General features: G+C 37.7%; 1 protein-coding gene across 6 annotated transcripts in view; it reads right to left on the reverse strand.

Annotated features, from left to right (window-relative positions):
* MYO16 (myosin XVI) overlaps window positions 1-21,229 on the reverse strand; it is a 499,709-nt gene that overhangs the window by 62,825 nt on the left and 415,655 nt on the right. For all 6 annotated transcript variants that reach the window (XM_016145252.2, XM_016145250.2, XM_016145255.2 and 3 more), the window contains 3 exons: window positions 16,314-16,410; window positions 11,280-11,526; window positions 9,080-9,351 (listed from right to left, as the gene is read on the reverse strand). In XM_016145252.2, the coding sequence (XP_016000738.2) occupies window positions 9,080-9,351; window positions 11,280-11,526; window positions 16,314-16,410 (616 nt within the window). The remainder of the gene's footprint in view (window positions 1-9,079; window positions 9,352-11,279; window positions 11,527-16,313; window positions 16,411-21,229) is intronic.

The following is a 21,229-nucleotide window of genomic DNA, read 5'->3' on the forward strand; positions in this document are numbered from 1 at the left end:
ACTATGACTTCACATATGACAACAGTTATTTGGGGAGAAAATACAGTATAATGGTTAAAATTAAGACTGGAGTCAAACCGGGATTCAAACCTTAGCACGACCATTCATTCACGCACTCATTCATTTAGTCATGCATTCAACCAGTATTTACTGAAACACATTAGTGAACACAAAGAAAATGGTCCCTATCTTCCTCTGCCCTACTAGGTGATATTGGACAATAAAAGCAAAAGTAAATTAAACAAATGAGTAAATTCTAAAGCATGTCAGAACATGATACATGCTATGAGGATGAGAAACAACAGGCCTTAAGGGATCACAGAAGTGTGTGTGTGTGTGTGTGTGTGTGTGTGTGTGTGTGTGTCTGTGTGTGTGTGTAAATGGCAGGGGTGCAAACTGTTATTTTAAAAGAGGTTTTGGGTAGCTCCTAGCTTCAGTATAGTCGTGCATAAAATGATAGTATTGGTAATTATCTCAGAGGTATAAAATAGATATTATATGTAAAGTGTTAACTCAGATTCTTGCACATTCTAAACATGAAACAAATGGGAAACATCCAAATGAGAATGAAAAAGAACAGAGCTAATTTCCTAATTCAATGGATATCTTTGTAAGCCAGTATTATACAGAGTTCCCAAAAGCTGCCAACTTGTAAGAGCAGAAAATACCCAAAATGTACAATTCTGTAATTAATAAACATTATTCTAAAGGCTTTCACTGTGCTAGAACATATCAGCTCATAAGCTTCTCCTAGAAATTTAATGAACCAAACAAAATTTTAACATTAGTATTATAGAGTTGTTCTGAAGGTTTGAATAATTTAAAGGATACATAACAGATTGTATTTTCCAAAACTGGCTTCAACAATATTTTCAGTCCTGCATGCTCTTCTAGAACCTTAAAACTGGGCGGGCCTCTGTGATTGCCCCAGACTAATAAAATGTGGGGAAAGGGATCCTGTCTGCATTCTGTCTGGATCATGGGCAGCGCAGCCTCTGCCTAGCTCTTGCCCTCTTGGGACACATGTCTTAGTAACCCTGATCTCTGTATGAGAAGACTGTTTGCCCTGAAGCAGGCATGCCGTGGAGAACATGTGGAGAGGCCACAGGGAGATAAGAGAATTGCAGGAGGATCCCATCTGCTTCAGTTCTCAGCTGTCTGAGTGTCCCCAGCCCACACATCAGAAAGGTAACGAACTGAGTCTTCGGATGATTCCAGCCCCAGACTCTGAATACAGCTGTGAGAGAATCTGTGTGACAATAGCTGTGCTGAGCCTAGCCAACTTCTAGAATTATAAAATAGATAAGATAATTGTTATTTTAAGCCACTAAATTTTGGAGAGCTTTGTTATACAGCAATAGACAACTAATACAGGCATTGGTACCTGGAACTAGAGTGCTACTATAAAAAGAAAAAGACAAAATACACCTTTAAAAGAGTGGCAGTAACTTTGAGAAGAAGCACGGTGATCATCAAGAAAACTCTTGGTGAGGCTTAAAGGAAAGTGAGGAAGAAACTGGAAGCTGGAGGAAACATGGCCATTGTTATGCCACTGTGGAAAGATTAGGAACACTGTCACCTGCAGTAATGTGGAGAACACACACACACACACACACACACACACACACACACACGTAAGAAACTGGATGATCCAGCTAAAAATGTTTTCAGGCAGAGTGTAAAATCTACCTCCTGGATTCTTCTAGCTGTAAAGAGATAAGTTAAAGAAAGAACTCTTAACTGTAAAGGACCTTGGACTTTCTGGGTTTAAAAATGGAACAGTTTCTCATTGCCAGGCTGTCTTGATGGCAAATAATTCTGAAGTTAAGAAATGACTTTCAAGTAAAGATGAAATCTGGGGCATTTTCAGGAAAACATGATTTAAAGATGAAGCCAAGATTATGACTATGAAACCCTTTATGAAGGCCTCAGAAAGAGTTAAGGTGATGCTTCACAGATCTTTTCAAAGAAGCAAAACCACAAGACTTCTAAATATTGCTGTACAGGAATCTTGCACACAGCCCAAAGTAGAGATTATCTCAAAGAGATTTGTGGATATGGCTTTTGAATAATGGAGTAGATTATACATTGATTCACAGGAAACTCACAAAGCTTTTAAAGGAATTGAGTCAGTTTGCACTGAAATGAGCAGAGTCAATACAGAATGAAGAAGCTCTAGTGTGTCAACATTTTATGAACAGGAGACAGGCTAAGAAAACTAATAGCCCCAAATATGTCACCTCTTGTGTATTAGGGAATATAATTTAAAGGTGAGCCAAGAATCTAGAGCACTGACCTAAGAGCCATGGAAAATCATTTCCAGGCACTAGGACTAAACCCTAAGCAAGGCATAGGCAACGTGTGCCTGGGTATTGTTTTGAATTGTTCTGTGCAAGTGCCTGCTATGTGCCTCTCGACTTCCCTTCTTTTGAATAGGAGCATCCTATACCTGTCTCCTCCAGTGTATGTTGACTGTGTGGAGAATAGGTGACTTGTCTTTAGATACGTATGGATGATACTGGAGAAGCTGTCTACTTCAGAAGCCTTACCTGAGCAGCCAGGTTATCTGGTCTGATTTAGATGATAAAATCTGGGCCTTGAACCTGAGCTTGATTTGGTGATGAAATGAGGCTTTGGGGGCACCTGGGGGAGGGCTGAGTGCGTCTTTTATGAGAGAGGGATGTGAACTATTTAGTCCAGAGGGTGGTGAAGAAATTTGCATTTTCCAAAAATTGGGCATGATGGTGTTTCCAGTCCTATCAAAAGCTGTAATCTACTTCTCCTTCCTAAACCTGAATACACCTTTGGAACTGCCTGATGGATGAGATGTGGTGGACATGGTACTGCATGACTTCCAAGGCTGGTTAATAAAAGGTCATGTAGTATTTGCCTGGTGTTCTCTTTCTTGGAGCCTGTGCCTTTAATGGATTGATTCTCCATGTAAGAAGCTGCCATGCTGCACAAACAATGCGGAGAGACCACCTAGAGATAGAGATGCCCAAGCAGTCCTGGTCCTTAGACATCTGAGGCACCATATGTGCAAGCGACCAACTTTCAGATAATTACAGCCACTCCCTGCAGCTTCATGATCTCTGAGTAAGAACCCCCCGGATGACCCCAGCTGACACCCAGAACCTGAGAGACAGTAATAAAATGATTGTATTGTATTTTATTTAAATTACTAAGTTTTGGATGAACTGTTAAGGAACATTAGATAACTGATATGACAGTCTCTCAAGATTTGCTTTAGATGTAGAGAAAAACTTTTTTTTTTTTGTATCATGATTAAAAGTAGCATATTTTGTTAGCAGGCAGTTGACAGACTGGCCTCTAGAATCCAATTTCCTTTAATGAGTAACATGAGACAGGTTACACCACTGCTCCCTGACTCGGCGTCCTCATTTATAGAGGGGACATGATGATATCCTACTCCACTGAGTCATTCTGAAAATTGAAGATATTTAGCATAATACCTGGCACACTATAAACACTCAATAAATGTCAGCCGTTATCATCATAATCTTATTACTATTCAACCAGAAATTAATTATGAATGATAGAATAGGGTTCCTTTGAGTATGGTATGGGGTTCAGCAATATCAGAGTACTTTATTGAGAATGTAGATAGCACAGTTCCTATCATATTACATAACCACTAAATTATAATCTTTAAGGGTGGGAACTGAAAAGCTTCATTCTTTGTAAACTAAAATTAGACCACCACAGTTACAAAATTAAAGTATAATTTGGTTTTATGACTATTTGTGTGTGTGTGTGTGTGTGTGTGTTTCCACACAAATGCTTGCTGATAGGTTGAAAATATGAATTTAAGGGCATTGAAAATGAATTTACGTTAAGAATTTTCTTAGCAATATATTTTAGTCCTAAGATTTGTGGACAAAACTCTCGTGAATACTTGACAATATTAATGAGATGGGGTCAGACAGACATTTCATGTCCACATATCATCCTTAGGGCAAACCTTGGTGTCCTAACAGTAACTTAAGGGTTAAACCCCACATTGTCAACTTGTGTTCACATAATACCTAATTCTTGTTAAGTTTTACAAGCTTGATTGTTATCTGAGCTACCATGCAGTGGTCTAGAGACTTGAGTTATTTTAAGTTTTGTTAAGCAATCAAAATTTTCTTGTATAAAATATTTTCCCATTGACTTTGTTACTAAGGCACGTCAAGTGACTTTTAAGTTACCATTTGCTCCAGGACATGAATTATTTGGCCCCTTCTCATTAAGAGCAAGATACCTACAAGTTTTGTAGATGAGAAAAAAGGAATGAGAAGCTTGCTCAGCAAGAAAACATTTGTATCTGTGTGCATGCGTATCCATCGTATTCCAGTTTCTCCAGTGTGATTTTGGCTCATCGCAGAGTTAACTAAGTGTGTAGCAAGGAAATAAAAGATGCCTAAATAAATACCAGCTATCTGGCTGGTGGCCCACAGCATACAGGAGTGAATATAGTTATCAATTTACAACCAGCTAAAAATTGGACAAAAAGGGCTTCTACTGAGCTGTGATGTATTGCAACCTTGTTATATAAATTTTTTGGTGGGAGGGGCCCATCACCTTTGCTCTCATCCCAATTCTACCCACTGGGCTGCGTTCCACATGTGTAAAGCTGCTTAAACGTCCATCTAGACCCATTCTCACTTCCCAACAAGGGCTAAACTAAGTCCCTCTGCTCTATGTTCCATACCATCCTGCTCTCTTTGCTATTACTCTGCTTACCTATTAATTTGTTTTCTCATTTATCTACTTCACTGGCCTCCAAGGCCCTCAGGGAGGAGCCAAGCTCATGGAACACACTAAATTAATATGTGTTGATTGCACAAATGCGTCATAAATTGTGAAACATGCAATCGTGTTCTCTCGTTATGTCCAGCAACACATCCTCAGGACAGTATTCACGTAAGACCTAATTCCTGTCAAATTTCAGGTAATAGAAAAAAATATTATAAAGGGGTTTCTGCTAAAAAATATGTTGACAAACCAAAGCCAACGAATCTCAAGGGTACATTTTGAACTTTGCCAAATTGTGCTCATTTTGATTTATCGATAGGAAGCTAATTCTACTTTAACGAAAGCAGCACAAAAAAATACTTCTATAACATTTATCTGTTCAGTACATATTTATTGAGTGTCTACTATGTGCCAAGTGCTGTCTAGAATAAAGATATAAACAAGATACTGGAAAAGAAAAAAAAACCAGAACATTATTTCCAAATTAAGCCGCATAACTAAATTATTCTTATATCTATACATACAAACTATGTTGTGTTGAGAATGACATTGTACAGTAATTTAAAAAAAATGGATTCCTAAAGATGTTATTTATAAGAAATGGGCTGCTTGAATCTGAAGGGAGGGTGACCATGGAGGTCACATCACAGAAGGTAAATCTATGGAGGCTACAGTTGCCCCAGAAAAACCTGTCATTTGCCATTTTACCATCCAGTTATCACCATGCTTGAGAGAAAGCCCGCATATTGGGTTTAGAGAATCAACTCTCCAGATGGTCACTGGAGCTATGAGCTCCCTGGCAAAGAGAGAGCGAAGCCAGGCTCCTCTTCTTCTTTTCCTAGTCACTGTTTGCAAAGAGCAACCAGGACTTTTAAAAAAAAACTGTACTTTCAAATAGTTGGCTCTAGTTTGTTAATAAATCGCAAACAAGTGTTAAAATTTACTGGCCCATAAAAGTGTTTCAAGCTTCTCAGGCACAAAGGTAGTAAAAAAAAATGAGCACTCTACCCTACCTTTCTTTACTACCACATGTTTATTGCATAAAAACCTATAGGAAAGGCATGTGTTAATAAGAGCAGGATTGGCCACAGGGATTAAGACTTTAATGTGACCTAATTATTGTTTTCTCTTAGATTCTTGGCCTTCATTCTCCAATCAGATCTGCTTTCACTCTATAACCTCCTGAATTGATTAGCAGCTTTATTTGTATAAGGAAATGACCTGAAATTATTTTTTAATAGGCCAAAAGGAATGCCTCAGATAATAAATTAACCTCAGTTGCAGTCCTTGTTCTTATGAAACCAGGGTTCACAGAACATTTTAAATAGTGATCAAATTTTCTTATTACCTTCTGTCACATCTTACTAGGTGCAAAAAACTCAGTACAACATTTTGTGCAATGTTGTTTTGATATAACATTGCTGAGATGCCACCAGGACTTTTACTTATATTAATTAGCCTATGGTAAAATTGGTTTCAATATATGTCATTTTACTTAAGGTCATGGAACCTATGGCCTCCATGAAGTGAGGACTTACTGTATGGCCTCTGTGGTAAGAGCACAGAGAATCAGTGCTGCCTGACAGAACTTTCTGCGATGATGGGAAATTACTTACCTATGGCTGTTGCATATTTAGAATGTGACTGATAACTGAAAAACTGAATTTTAAATTTGATTGAATTATAATTACTTTAAATTTGAATAGCCACAAGTTACTAGTGGCTACTGTATTGGACACATTCAGCTCCTGTCACAATGGCATTAAAGGGATCAGAGCCGGTACTGACAGCTGGTTTATCACAAAGACTATAGCCACCTTTGTGATTATGGATTAGAATCCAGGGCACTGATGGACTGAGTGACTAAGTTCTTATATTGGCCCCTGATTCCTAATGCTACAAAAACTAACCAGCACACCTGCTTGGTTCAATCAAACAAGTTAATTTTTTTATTTTTAAAGGTGCATTCAGAGCACATTCCAAAATACAGGAATTCATCTGCAGCCGTAGGAGATATGGTGGTGATGGTAAAGTCATAGAGATTAGGAATCATGAATTGTAAGAAAAAATAAATAATGTAGATAGTAAAAAAGGAACTGATTTATGGACTGGCCCTTTTATAAGCCTCCAAAATGTGAGTTCTTATCTGTCAGAGAGACACCTACGAGCACCTTAACCATATGTGAGCTGAATTTAGTTTCCAAGAACTTAAATTTTACATAAGAATCTTGCAAGTCTAACGAATCACATCATGTTTTATCAACAGCAATTCTTAAGAGCTTTGTGATTCCCTACAGTAGTAAGGAATTTCAGGATTTTACGACCGTGGTCTTGATTTTTCTTCATTAAACATTTTTTCTGTTATTTTATTTTAGACATATTTTTATCTTCTATGGTTTTTGAATAACTTTTTTTAATTGACACTCTTTTGATGCTCATATGAGAGAGCTCAACTTTATCCTCGATATTTTGTTTTTGTTTGCTTTCACAACAGTGTGCCTACTTGGCATCTGATTATTCCAAAAGCTCAACTCCAGGGCAGTTGGTCTTTTAATATGCACACAAATGGAAAGAATTTTTAGACTTTACAGGCTATTCTGAGGCCTTCTTATTCAAATTTATAGAGCTTATTTGCAGTGTTCAAATTTAGATGGGGCTCTATCTTATACACACTACAATTTTCAATCTTGTTTGATATTGTTTTTGCAACTTCTGATGCTGTTTTGAGTCTTTACTTCACATTTCCCCATTGCTTTAGCCTTAGCCTATTACATAGTATTCTTTCTCTTCCAATATACCAAAAAAATCTTTCTTCTCTTTTTAATCACATCTTTTTGAAATCTGTACCAGAAATCTAGTACAGAGGTCTAAAAGTAATAATGGTGGAAATGTCATTTATTCTACTTTCTCAGGGATTGTCTTTAACATCTGTTTAGACTATAAGCCTCTTTTAGTTTGTGTACATTGGGACAATGCCTTGTTTCTTAGGAGGTTCTGTTCTAGTTTTATATCTATGGTCACGTCTATATCCACCTGAAGACTCTCCTCTAGATGATTTTCCTAATGTCACTTTTTCCCCTTCTGTTGTCCTTATTACCATGAGGCTAAAAACATGCAGTTGGACTCTACTCCCGAAAGTTATAAATTTCGCCTACATCTCCATCTAAGTATTATTGTAACATGACTCATACAATAGCAACATTTCTTTTCTTTTTTTAACAAAAAATTCTCCTTAAAAACGATTCTTTCTTAAAGTAACAAATACAAGGTATCTTTGAAGATAACTAGGGCATACTCATTGCTCCAGGATCCTGGTCCATGGGCTTCCACTTCAGTGTCAGCCATCTTTTCGAAAAGATGAGCTTATGTCTTCCCTGTCTTTCTGATTCAATTACTTACTGAAGGAATTGTGTTACATCTTATGTTTGTATAACATTTTCTAGTGAAACTTGACCAACCATTTCATTTAAGATTTTAACTCGCCCACTCTGAGTACCACCTCTTACCAAATTTATTTTTCTCTGCAGTGACATTTTCTAAGATACTTAATGTTTTTACTTGTTTATTGTGCTTGCAATCTGTCTTCCCTACTAGAATGCAAACCCCATGAGAGAAGGTAGTTTTGTTTGTTTGAGTTATTATGTAACCCCCTGGTCTAGAATAGGGCCTAACTTTTATTAAGTGATAAATAAAGTCTGTAAAATTAGTAAATGTTCTGCAAAGAAGTACTTATCTATTTTTCACAGTTCTAAAAATTAATAATTAAGCAATAATAGTCACATGAACTAATCTACAAGAGATTGAGAATAAACTGTGATGTTCCCTCTTTTGTATAAATAATTCTAGACTACCAAAGCAGGAGCTTTTGTTATCTGGTCTCAAAAGTTTCACTAACTGAATTTTGCCTTGTCATGACTCTCCTTTGGTTGAATCATTTCATTTAATGCATCATAAAACAGGCTAAATTTTTAATTAGATTGTGATAGTAGGGAAGCCTGATGAATTTTTTTAGCCTTTCAATTAGTGAAAGTTTACATGGACTAGAGACCAACTTTCTGAATTGCTCTCTTCTGAGGCTCCTTGTTCAATGTGGAAGTGGGGGTTAAGGAAATGATATATAAGTAGATTTTCCTAAGGAGCTTAGAGATTTGAATAAATATTATTTATATTTAATGATTAAAGAGCCTCTGGCAAGCCAACAATTGGATTTATTCCTATTAAAAATATATTAGGGCAGTTATACTGCCATGGAGCACTCAGAAACCGGAAGTTAGCACATCAATAACCCAACAAGCCCGTTTCCTCCTTCCCTGTGGCTAACCTTCAGTCGATGATTCCTTGGCTGCGGCCCATAAGCAGGCGCTCACAGCCTCATAGGAAGCACTCAGCCGCGTGGTAGGGTCCCTCTTTGGCTTGGGTGGAGGCTGTTTCCGTGGTGATGGGAGGCCACTGCTGTCATCCAGGCTGAACACCGAGTGCAGAGAAGGAGACCGGGCAGATGGGCCAGCCAAGGATTGGACCAGGCTGTCCACAGCCACAGGGACTGGGACGGAGCTGCAGTGAAAATACCTGGGCCCACTCTTGTCTTCAGCTCTTCAGGGGAACAAAACACAAACAACACCCCACCAAAGAGGCCCAGATGTATTATTCAGATGGTAACAATGAACCTACTCAAGCAAACATAATCACGGCTTTCTGGTAAACAGCCTTCCCTGCAGAGGCTGGAGGATGCATGTGCAGTACTCTGGAAGCTGGCACATCCAGAGAAAGCTGCCCCTTCCTTTATGATAGATGAGCATGATGGAGATACATCATTATTACTTAAAAAATATCTCACGCAAATGCAACACTTCTTGAGGAGTGCCACATTTTCTATCAGACGTTCACTGAATGAATTTTTCACACTCTGATTATTAAGCAAATCAAGAAACCAGAATTTCAATCTGAATGATAATTCCTGGGGAATTCATTTTAATAGAGAGTTACTGATGCATCAAATGCTAGGAGTTCATCACTACTTCCCCTTGCAAAACAGTATGTATTTAAACTATCAGAGATTTACATTTTTTCTTTCCTTCTCTCTCTCTCTCTCTCTCTCTCTCTCTCTCTCTCTCTCTCTCCCCCCCCCATACCATTTAAATTTCATCGGCAATTATTTCATTATGTGCAGAATTATTATTTTTCTTCTGTTACTCCATCTGGTTGTCTAATGCCAAGTGAACTACTGGTATTCAATAAAGAAATAGACAACTACTTCTTCACTTAATTTTATATCAGGCAAATGAACACATAATCAAATTGAGAAATTGGGGTGGCTGTTTAGCTCCAGCAGAGAAAATAACAAATATTATTCTGGAAGTCATATAAAATTAATAGTTATCTGGTTTAAAAAAAAATTGCTTCTGGCTTCACATGTCAATGTAATCATGTGCTAGCGAGATGCCAATGCATTCATTTTATAAGGAGTCTCTGAGAATTTGTTTTTATAATTATATCTTTGTGTGGCAGAGCACCAACAGGGCTGGGATCTACTGCAAGGCAGAGCCAGACGCCTGTGTAGAAAATGAACTAGCTAAAGATGAAAGCGTGGCACTCAGTGGATAATTTGTTTTCCCTGTAACGTTTAATTACAGTTTTCCATACAAAGGGTTTTTTTTTTCAGTATTTAATCACTGAGATATTTGAAGCTAATTAGCGAGAGAAATATCACCATTTCTACTTTAATAAAAAAATCATTTGACATAGGAAATCAAGGCAAAGGGGAGTCATTTTCAGTGAGAAACAACTAGATATTATCAAGTTCCTATGAAAAAACAAACATCTCCCTGACAGTGGATTAAGATTCAAAGGATTTAGGTCCCTGCCCTCGCAGGGAGGGGTACAGTGAATCACAGGTGTCCTCATCATTCACAGAGAGGCGAGAGTGATTAAGTAGATTTAATAGATTAATAGATTAAATGTTCCCCCATGTTTCTATTTCAAAATCAGTCTCCAAAGTGAACTTTAAAATAAGAGGCTTCCCCCAAAGCTTTCCTTGCTGGCAAAGAACATGTGACAGTTTACTAAGGGAAACATCTATATAAACATTTACTATTTCACTATTTTTATGTTTTCAGAGTGGCTTCTCCATTTTTGGGGTCAGATTTCCGGAAATTTCTTTGTCAGTTCTATATATGTGACACCTGTATAAAGATGTCAAGAACCCAGCTAAAACAGAAATAGTAGATGCCTTAAAACTTTGTGCTTATTACAGTAGGTGATGCGAGCATTATAGGTGAAGCAATAATTATTTCATGTGACTAAACTAATACATGTAACAATTATTTCATATAGAGAAAGCACAGGAAAAGTGTTCTTTTAAGATTGCTGGGAGGTTTCAAATAGACCATGCACTCATATATCCCTGTTCCTATAACTGCTATCACATTCGATTGAACTTTGCATTAAGGGTTATCGGAACTTTCTTGATCCCGCTGGATTAATTACATAGGTAATTAAAACTGCACACTATCTGCTTTTACCTTTTGGTTCCTTCCTCTTGCTTGCTCCTGGCTTCCAATTTCTCTTTGTGGTAAGTAGCATTAGTTTCATTCCGGAGCCGGTCATTTTCTCTGGCAATGTCCGAAGCGTTCTGAATGACCAGAGCATCATAGGTCTTCAGTCCCATGTCCTCTGTAATCTGCAGAAAGCTGTTGATGGACGTGACCTCTTGCTGTCTGATGCTTCTTTTCTGAAGCAAGTGCTGGCGTGCTAGAAATCCTCTTATAACTTCCATATAAAAGAATGCAATCATGGGTCAATGAGAGGAGCAAAAGCAAAAAACCCAGACACACACAAACGAAAGTCACAATACATTTGTCTGAGTAGCTACAAAATAAGATATTTAACCCATAATAAGAATTTACCAAAACATTCTAATCTTGTATTAAAAAAGATATCTAAGTTCAGTAATGATAACACCAGAGGCATGAATCTTTAAACTGAAAGAGATTGTGCAGGTACTATAGTAATAAGGCTTCCACATTTCTTTTGGCAAGAGAGACTGGTCATTGATGGACTAGACTAAAATCAATGGGAAAGAAGTAGGTCCAAAAGCAAAAAATTGGGGGGTGTGGATCCAAGTGGACTATTTTAGGGCTCACTGACTAACTTTCATTTTATCAGATTATAACAAACATCTGAGGATCCTGGATATAGTCTTTGAAAACATCCTGCACATACTGTTAATCGTACTGTGGTTTAATTCCTAGAAATACTAATACTTCACTGAAGACTCTGGGAACAGACTGTATAGAAATATAGGACATCCTTTCTGCAACCTGATAAAGCAGGGTTAGAAAAAATGTGTAAGAATCGGGGGAAACAATTGAATGAACACACTTTGAAACTGCTAACATATCAGTACACATGTAAGACATGAAAATAAAAAATAGTGACCTCTATTTAAAGGCAATTCCATGTGTTTGGCACTTATTCCATCCTTAGTGCCAAATACGATGATAATTAACATACCATTATCTCCATTTTGTATACAAAGAAAGAGAAGATCATTGAGGTCTTATTATAGTATATAAGCCTTACTATAAATAATATCTTCACGATTGCATTCAGGTTAAGGATTTTTGCTTTTAGAGATATCATTACTGAATTTAGGTATCCTCTTTTAACATGAGATTAGAATGTTTTAGGAAATTCTTATTCTGGGTTCAATGTATCATCCTCCAAGTAAACACAACCAATGAATGGTAAAGCTAGGATTCAAGTCTCTGTGCTAATCAGGCCAAACTCATTCTCGTAGCCTCCATCCACACAGATGCCATCTGTAGCTCTCCTGAGAGTAGATCACCAGTGGGGATGTCACAGGGTAGTACATCTGTGATTAATGTGAGGAAAAACTTTCTAACAATGAATGGAGGGTGTAAATGGATCATGCTTTTTTGTGCGAAAAGGACTTTGCTCCCAGTCTTTGAGCATGCTTACAAGAGCAAAATGGCCTGTCCCCTGGATGCTGTGGATAAATGCAGGTACAAAAACCCCATTTGGGCCTTCTGACTCTAGGGTGCTGTTCCTTCCAATTCTAAATTTCTAAGATTAGAAAAAAATTGTTCAGATTATAAGAAGATCTATAATTTCAGGGAAAACCAATGTATGTAGCAAAGACACTTTAGTCTGTAGGGGATGAAGAAAGCCTGTCAAACACTGAGTCCCTTAAAATAGTCCAATGGTATAGCAGAACGAATGTGTCGGTGACTTATGATATTCACTTTGATGTCTTTACTTGATTAGAATGTGGCAGGCTGAAAACAACTTTCCACAATTATGTCTTCAGAGGCAAGTGATATGCAGAAACCTAAATTGCTTAAGGCTTTTTCTCAGAGGGCATCACTTAGTGTTTAGTTACTTTGGAATGCAGAGGTATTGAGTTCACTGTAAAACAGTCATGCTGAACTAATCTAAAGGGGGAAAAATCTAATCAGTAAAAGGTACAACCAGACTTCCAGGAAGATAAAATGCAGAATAAAGTGCAGAATGGGCACACTGAGAGAGAGAAGCAGCTTCAAATTGGCCTCCGTGTTTGTTTATTGTTACATTAAAAAAAAAAAAAACTCACAAACTGAGACACTGACTTTTAGAAGGATGAAAGCGAGGGTATATTAAAGATGTTTAATCTCTCGGAGTAAAGGGAAGATTAATGTGGATGTGCCAGACTTCTTGTGACCTCCAACTATAGTAGAGCTATTCATTATATTCATGTTCACTCAGGACTCTATTGTCCTGCATCCAGAGGATTCCATTTTCTTACATTTGACCTTTTCAAATTATTTAAAAATGACACCAATTGCTAAAACTTAGTATCTTTAATAAGGGACAACTAAAAAAAAACAAGTTTGTCACAAATATGTATTGATATTTGTTCTCTTTCTGACAATTTCAAAAGATTGCTTTTCTCTGACATAGCATTCAAATTTTGAGTTTCATCAAGGACAAAATGAACGTATATAGTCAGAGGAAAACTTCTGTTACAAATAATTTGAGATTAAAATGATTAAATTTGAAAGTTATAGCTTTTTTCCTCACAATATTTACAAAAAAAAAATGAATACACTTGAATAACTGGAAGTGACTCCAGATTATATAAATTTTGAGTTAATTTCTTACTTGCAAAAAATATTGAAGGAACTATTCCAAGAGATACAAAAAAAAATTAATAATGCTTTGCATTTAAAAGCCTATAATTTAAAAAATGCTTTTATATTCATTATTTCATTTATACAATATGAAATTATGATTTTTACCTTGATACTTTTTTTTTTTAGACAATACTCAATTTTTATCCTTAGAGATAAAAAGATTACTAGAATTCTGCTCATTTCTTCTGTTTCAGGTCAGAAGGACACAACAACTTAATCTTTGTAACTAAATGGAAGAGGAACTTCTAGTGACCACACCTGATGGAAGATGAGGTACACAATTTTCTAATTATATGTAAGGAAAATTTCCAGAAGAATCTGCTACCCCATTCTATGTATATATAACACAATATTAACTTAGATTCTCAGTTGGCTCCACAGCTCGGTGGTTAGAGCACTGGTCTTATAAATGGGCTCTTCCCATCCCAGTTTCAACTGAGGATGCAAATGGAGATTCTGATTCAGGAGTTCTGGGGTGGAGCCTGAGCCTCAGCATTTCTAACCATGCCCAAGGGGTGCTGAGGCTGCAAGTACTCAGATGACACAGAGGCTTGTCAGGGCTGACCACACAAACAGGCATTGCAAAGACATCTCTTAAACAGACCTGTGACTCCAGCCTCTCTCTATACTGAAGTTAAGGAGGCTGTATTATCATCACCCACAGAGAGATAGGACCTGTTGAGAGTTGAAGATGGGTCTTCTCTTCCACCGGAGGTTCCCCCGCACTGCCGCCAACCTTCAGGCTAGTGAAAGTGGCTTAAGGAGCCCACCCAGAGAACCTGCCATGTGACTCTGGAGCTTGGAGTGTTTGTGGATTGTGAGGTCTGAGAAGGCAAACGTGCCAGCGGCTGCTGCCAGGCACTGAATGAAGGGTGGCTCTGCTGGGAGAAGCTGTACCTGTCAGGGTCCCAGAGTGTGTTTCTCAGGCACCAGACATGGTTTTCAAGACAAGCGATGTCTGCTTGGAGTCATTTAATGAGACTCCTACTTAGAGATCACCTAGGCAGAGAGTGTCCATGGAGTGCCCAGGGAGGATTATAAGTGACCGTCTGAAGGAGAGGTCTTGCCAGTTCTCAGGTGTGTTGTGAAGACAAGTCCTGAGATGTGCACACATATCTGAAGAGATACTGAACACTTGTTTGCCCTGCGAGAGGAACCCGAAACCAGATCAGAAAGAAGAGCTGCCCTGCACCCTCATTTCTGCGCTCACCCATGGAGGCAGGGGTGAGAACCACACCCAGTGCCCACCTGTAGGGCCAAAGACTGCCAAGAGGAATGTTTTGACATGGAACAAGGTTCTGAATTTTGAGCACTACTAGAACTGGACTTTCTAGGGACAATGATATAGCAGAATTTTTTATCATCAGGAAATGACAGGACGTCGGAGATATCACGAGCGGCGTGCCTGGACAAGTCCCCCAGGAGTTGAAATAGACGGAGGCTTGAGCCGAATAAAACCAATTTTTGCGTCTTATGAGTCACCTTTGCGTGTTTTGAACAGTTTCAACTATATTAGAGAACTAAACTCATTATAACTAGTTCCACTCAAAACTAGCATAAATATTAATTTCTCCTTTTTACCTTTCTTTAAATGTTACATTTATAACATATAATTAAACTGTTAAGCAAATAAAAATTAAAAATCTATCCTGTGTTTTATGTGAGGCATAGTCATGATTTTTAAAATGTACCCATTTTTGATGGTCTCTTCAATTTTGATAGGAGAAAAATATTTGAAATGCGATTTCTCAATTCCTCTTAAAATGAAAACAAAAGGTTATCTGCTAATAAAGATAATACTCCAAATATGTTATCACTTCACAAAGGAAAAATAAAGTCAAAGATTTTTCCATGGCATATACAGAATTGGATAATTGGCTGTTCCAGTCCTCCAAGCTTCAACATACAAGTGGTGCTGACTAAACTGGCTCAGGAATCTGACTCTATAGCTGGACCTAAGTGCCACATGGGTTCTCCTTCTGCCCCTGCCACTGGGGGTTCAAAGGTACACTCTCCTTGTCAGGATCAAGGAGCATGAATATTTGTGAGGTAGAGGATGCATAAATCATAGGATATGACTATCCCCTATTCCCAATTGTGACTTAGGTGAAAATTTCAGATGGAACGATGACCAAATAAATAAAGCATGAGCAGTGTCTGCATATGCTGATGAGACAGGTAAAGAGCAAACTAAGCAATGGTGCTTCCTAAATTCCTGAAAACTGTTTTCTAAATGTAGTATCATTGGGATAGAGTGGCCCACTATAATGTAGATCCCACTGACATTTAAACTAGGGAGTGCACTAAATCATGGAGTATTCCACAACTCAGGAAAGTTCAGAAATGTTAGTGTGTTCTTGTTACCTTTTTGGCAGGTGATAATTTTTTTCTGCAGCTGTAGGCACAGATCATTGAGCTGGCTGGCATGCCAGTATTTCAGAAACACTTTTCGGACTCCCATCTAAAACGCAAACAGTAGGGAAACATTTAACAGCATGAAGATGATAAAATGATGATGGAAAAGACATCAGGCAAGAGATTTTTTTCCAGAAGACAATTAAAAGAAGCAAAGCCAATAAAATTCATTCCAATACATCTTCCTTATTATTTTTAACACCATTATATTTCATCGCAATCCCAAAGGTTTTGTTCTATTACGTATGTTTGTTGTGTGTATATATCGTCATCAATGTTTATAAATGCTTACACACTACAGTTGTGATCGCTGCAGCATGCAGTGCAAATCTCTGATGGACTTTGCCTCTCAGAAGTTAAAACCATCCCTATAAATGAATTCTAACACTTCAGAGCCAGACCCCTCTCTTTCCTCTGTGATCTTTTTCTGTCCTCACCTCAAAGTAGGGAGGACGAGTCCACAAAATGAAAGACAAACAAAAAGGCCAAGACAAAACATAATGCAGACACACAAAATTGTCTCATTTCAATTATTTTTTTTACTAAACTGTGTCATTATAAATTCAATGTCTACAACTGTAATTCTAGAACTGGGGCACCAAAAGTCAAGTCTCTACAAAGTCATGTATGAGCAATGATCTTCTAGATGTTTGCATAAACAGTAGTACGCAATGAATATTTTTCTCTAAAATTTTTAAAGAGAAATTTCAGCATGTCACCAAATTAGTTTCTATGAAAAGTCCTAGTGGTATGCAAGCTGGTCCAAACATGCTGCTATTGATGAAGACAGTTGCCACAGAAAATTCTTAAAAACACATAACAAGCCATATCCATGCATTTTAAAAATAATTTTCTGTGCGCTGTGCTTATTTTCTAAGAGTTCACAGAACTGTGGTAGGTATGAGGAATGCCCTTCACAATGTAAGTGCTCACAACCTCTTAGGGGAAGCAGACATAAATAATTGCAGAAAAACCTGGTAAATACTAACATGAAGCACTATGGAAGCTCTGAGGTGGTATTCTGTTAAACAAAGAAGAAATACTGCTTAGGCAACCCTTGTGATATATTCATAATCATATTCTCAGCACTTGAAGCAAACACCATTAAAATAAGAGGAAGACTAACGTGTGCTCCCAAGCATGAGCTAGAGACATTAAAATGACAACACCACACAGCTTATGTCATACATCACAATGACACCCGAAGCTTGCATGTATATACACACCATTAGGTACTGGAAAGGTTTATAGGTCAGACTTGTCTGCAGAGTGCTTGGCCAGAGGCAGTTTATGAACTTTTTCATATGGAAACTGAGTTTACTCCAAACATATTTTGTCACTTCCCATCTTTCCATCTAACTTTTCCCCTTAGCCATAATCTGTTGTTTTAATGAAACACACAGTTTTGCGAGCGATTGGGCCCTGAATCTTACATTATGGCAGTCAGGCAAGTTAGTTAAATCGACAAGGAAAAACTCTCAATTACTGCCCTGGTTCAGAGGCCTCTGGTTGACTAGATGTTCTTCATTTAGTTTTCTTTTATTTGGCTTACATTTAAGACAGTTGCCTGGGTGGGTGGCTACAGAGTTGTTACTTTTTTTCCCATTGTATTGCCATTCTCTCTCCCTAGTTATTTTCCATAATTCACAGTCTTTTTTTTCCCTCCCTGACTGTTGACTTATTTTGGCAGTCAACAGGAAGAACAGTTGGTACTGTCTGTGAGCACCGCGGAACAAATCTGTGAGACAGGCATTGGGAAGGAGGGAGCATGTCATCTTTCTGTTCATCTCTGACTGTGGTATGTTACTTATTGTGAAGAACTAAATCTCAAAGGAAAAATTCATGCAAACCTAGATCCCAAAATGAAACTCTAAAAGGGTGATAGCCAGCAATACTCCACAATGGGTAGAATCAATAATGGTCCTCAGGGGAACTAATATATGGTAGGAGCACAACATGAAGAAAAGACCTACGGAATGGAAATAGGAGAACTGGATTCTAGGTCCACCCCCTTACCTAAATGGAGACTGTGGGCAGGCAGAGAGTTGGATGGATGATGAAGATCTCTTATAGTGACATTTCTAAGAGTCATTCAAAACATCGAATTGGGTTCATCTTGAGAATTATGCCAGATTTTTGAGATACAAAGGAGGTCCCTCTCCTCAAAGAGTTCATAATTTACTTGGAAAATAAGCAGTGAGCAAATTCTTCAAGAATATGCTCAGTGAGGGGGAGGCGATCAAGATGGGATCAGGAAGGGTTCACTGAGATGCACGTTTTCTAAGCCATTTAGTCTTGAAGGATAAATAGGAATTTTCCAGGGTTCCTATAGATGGTGAGAAAAGTTGAATTTGGGACAGAAAAATTAACGTGTGATAGGCAAGGAGCAGAAAATGTTAAATCATGTTGGGATACACCTCTGTGAAAAGTAATGAGGGAAGAGGTTGCACATGTAACTCGTGGCCACATCATGAAGGGTATTCCAGGAAAACATGGACATTTCCCTACGAGTAATGTAGTTTAACTGGAAGATTTAAAGAGGATCAGAACTAAATTTATACAAATAATTTTTGAAATTTTATTTTAAATCTATAAAGTTCCTTCTTAAAACTGGAGAATGAATTGCTGGTCTTGGCTTTGAGTGGTAGGTGGTTGGCGAGGGGGGTGACAATATAATGCAATCAACAATTTGGGTTTAGAAGATTCTAACACAACTGCTTGTCTGCTGGCTGACCCCTATTTATCCTTAACAATGGAAATAAAACTCACCTCCATTGTTTAATTTTTTAATACTCATCTCTCCACTTCCAGTAGGGTTTTGATGACTTTCATTTGTGTTCCCAGACCACTCTATAAATGATTCTTTATTTCCCTTATTACATTGCATTGCATTGCATATTTGCCATTATACATATATATTTACATCTCTTGAAGAATCTTAAGATATATTCTTGATCTTAAAAGTGGTAGGTATATGGGGAGGGTGGATTCAAATTAGAGAAGATGAGAAACTGTGAAGTCCTGGTATAAGATGAGTCATAGTGATGAATGATAATGTCTTCAAGGATGGAAATAAGGCATACAGGACAACAAAAATACAAGCCAAATCCTGAAGTCATTCAACAAGCTGGAAATAAGTCATGGAAGTTGGGAAATGGTGGAAATAAAAGGAAAAAAAATTGGAGTGTGGAGTGAAAATGGTCCACAAATAGTGCAGACATAAGACATAAGATTAGGGAGCAACGATTTATCTGAACCCTCTCCTTTACTGAGAAAAAGTGAAATCTCATAATAAAATATTTCCAGGAAATCACTAGTTTTTAGTTCATATATGGGGGTAAATTAGAAAGTAAATATGGAAGATGAAGTGGATTTTTCCCATCACACATTAGAGATTACATAGGACCTGATAGGAGGTAGTTAAGAAGTGGTCTGGGTGTATCATGTCAAGCCAGAGTTGGAGGCAGGAAAATGAAGTTCTTGCTGGGAGCCAAGGACTGGGATAATGACAAGAGAGGAAGAGGGTTGACACGTGAGGTACAAGGCATGTTCGAGGAAAGATGGAGCGCAAGACAGGTAGACATGTCTAATGGTGAGAGCCAGAAAGACAGGCCAGTTCCCCAAGTTCCTGGTGAATTTTTGGTATAGTTATTTATGCCCATGAAAGTTCTCCCTGCAGAAAGTGAGGAGGGTTTCTAGGCTTCTGATTGAATGGTAAGAGGAGAGAATGAAAGTCTGAATCTATAAGTATCCTGCTAAGACATAGCTAAAGACTGTGGACATGGCTGGGTATTGTGCTGCCATCACATTCAGGTGTTTGGAAAAGTTCTTCATTTGGCTATTGAGTTTACTTGATGGTTATCCAATAAACTGATTCATTATTTCATATTCATTCATTCATTCATATCTTTACCATATAATTTATGTGTGGACTGGCAATGTTTAGAGATTCTCATTTAAAATGTTAACATTTGTTTAACTTTGCTGGTCTTTTAAAGATGCCATGTTTGTAGCTAATGCTTCTTCTCTCCTGAAAGAATAAAATTAGCTCTTTAGTAGTATTTTGGATTTCTTCCTTAGAAACTATTCTTAATGCATTTTAGTCTTTAAGTCCTCTGTTATCATTGATGCTAACTAAAGATTAGTGGAGCATAAACCTAGGAATCTGTGTTAATCAGGAAAACCCAGACAAGATCACATAAATTCTAAGTTCGTAGGAATTTACATTGTCTATTACTGACATGGACTAGGAGAAAAATGTTGACCATTTTAATTTTTCTATGGAATGAATTTATATAATATTACTCTGTATCAGTGCCTTAGAGTTTTATATCAAATCTGACAAATTAGGATTCATCCAAATGAGACCAAATGTTCAGATCTCCTACATTCTTGGTTTTTGTTGCATTGTCTTATAAAAAGATATTTCTCACAACCGAAGAAAAGTAGAGATTGAAATGTTCTCCTACTGAGCCCTCTCCCTGTGCACTAACGCAGAGGGTTCTGATCTGCGATGAAAATGTTAATGTCATTCTCACTCCTGTGAAAGTAAACCATCTGTGAATTATAGTCATCGCTATTTTTTATTAGAAAACCATTTTTTTTTATTTTGAAGTGACAGATTTTGAAAGATTAAACAAAATTGTCATTGATGACTCCGAAAGCTTCAATTGCTGCTATAGTTTTCAGGGATTTTTTTTTTTTTTTTTTTTTTTTTTAGAGGTGCAGGCTGCAGGAGCACAGACATTGCTGGAACGGAGGTTGTGATGGAGTGTAGGTGGCCTGGAGGCTGTACAGAAGAGAGATACTAAGGGAACCTGTGAAGATCGTCAACTCTTCTTCCTTCTCCTTCAGCCTCCTCCTCC

This window comes from Rousettus aegyptiacus, unplaced genomic scaffold (assembly GCF_014176215.1).
Source record: "Rousettus aegyptiacus isolate mRouAeg1 unplaced genomic scaffold, mRouAeg1.p scaffold_m13_p_11, whole genome shotgun sequence".
In the NCBI taxonomy this organism is placed as follows: Eukaryota; Metazoa; Chordata; class Mammalia; order Chiroptera; family Pteropodidae; genus Rousettus; species Rousettus aegyptiacus.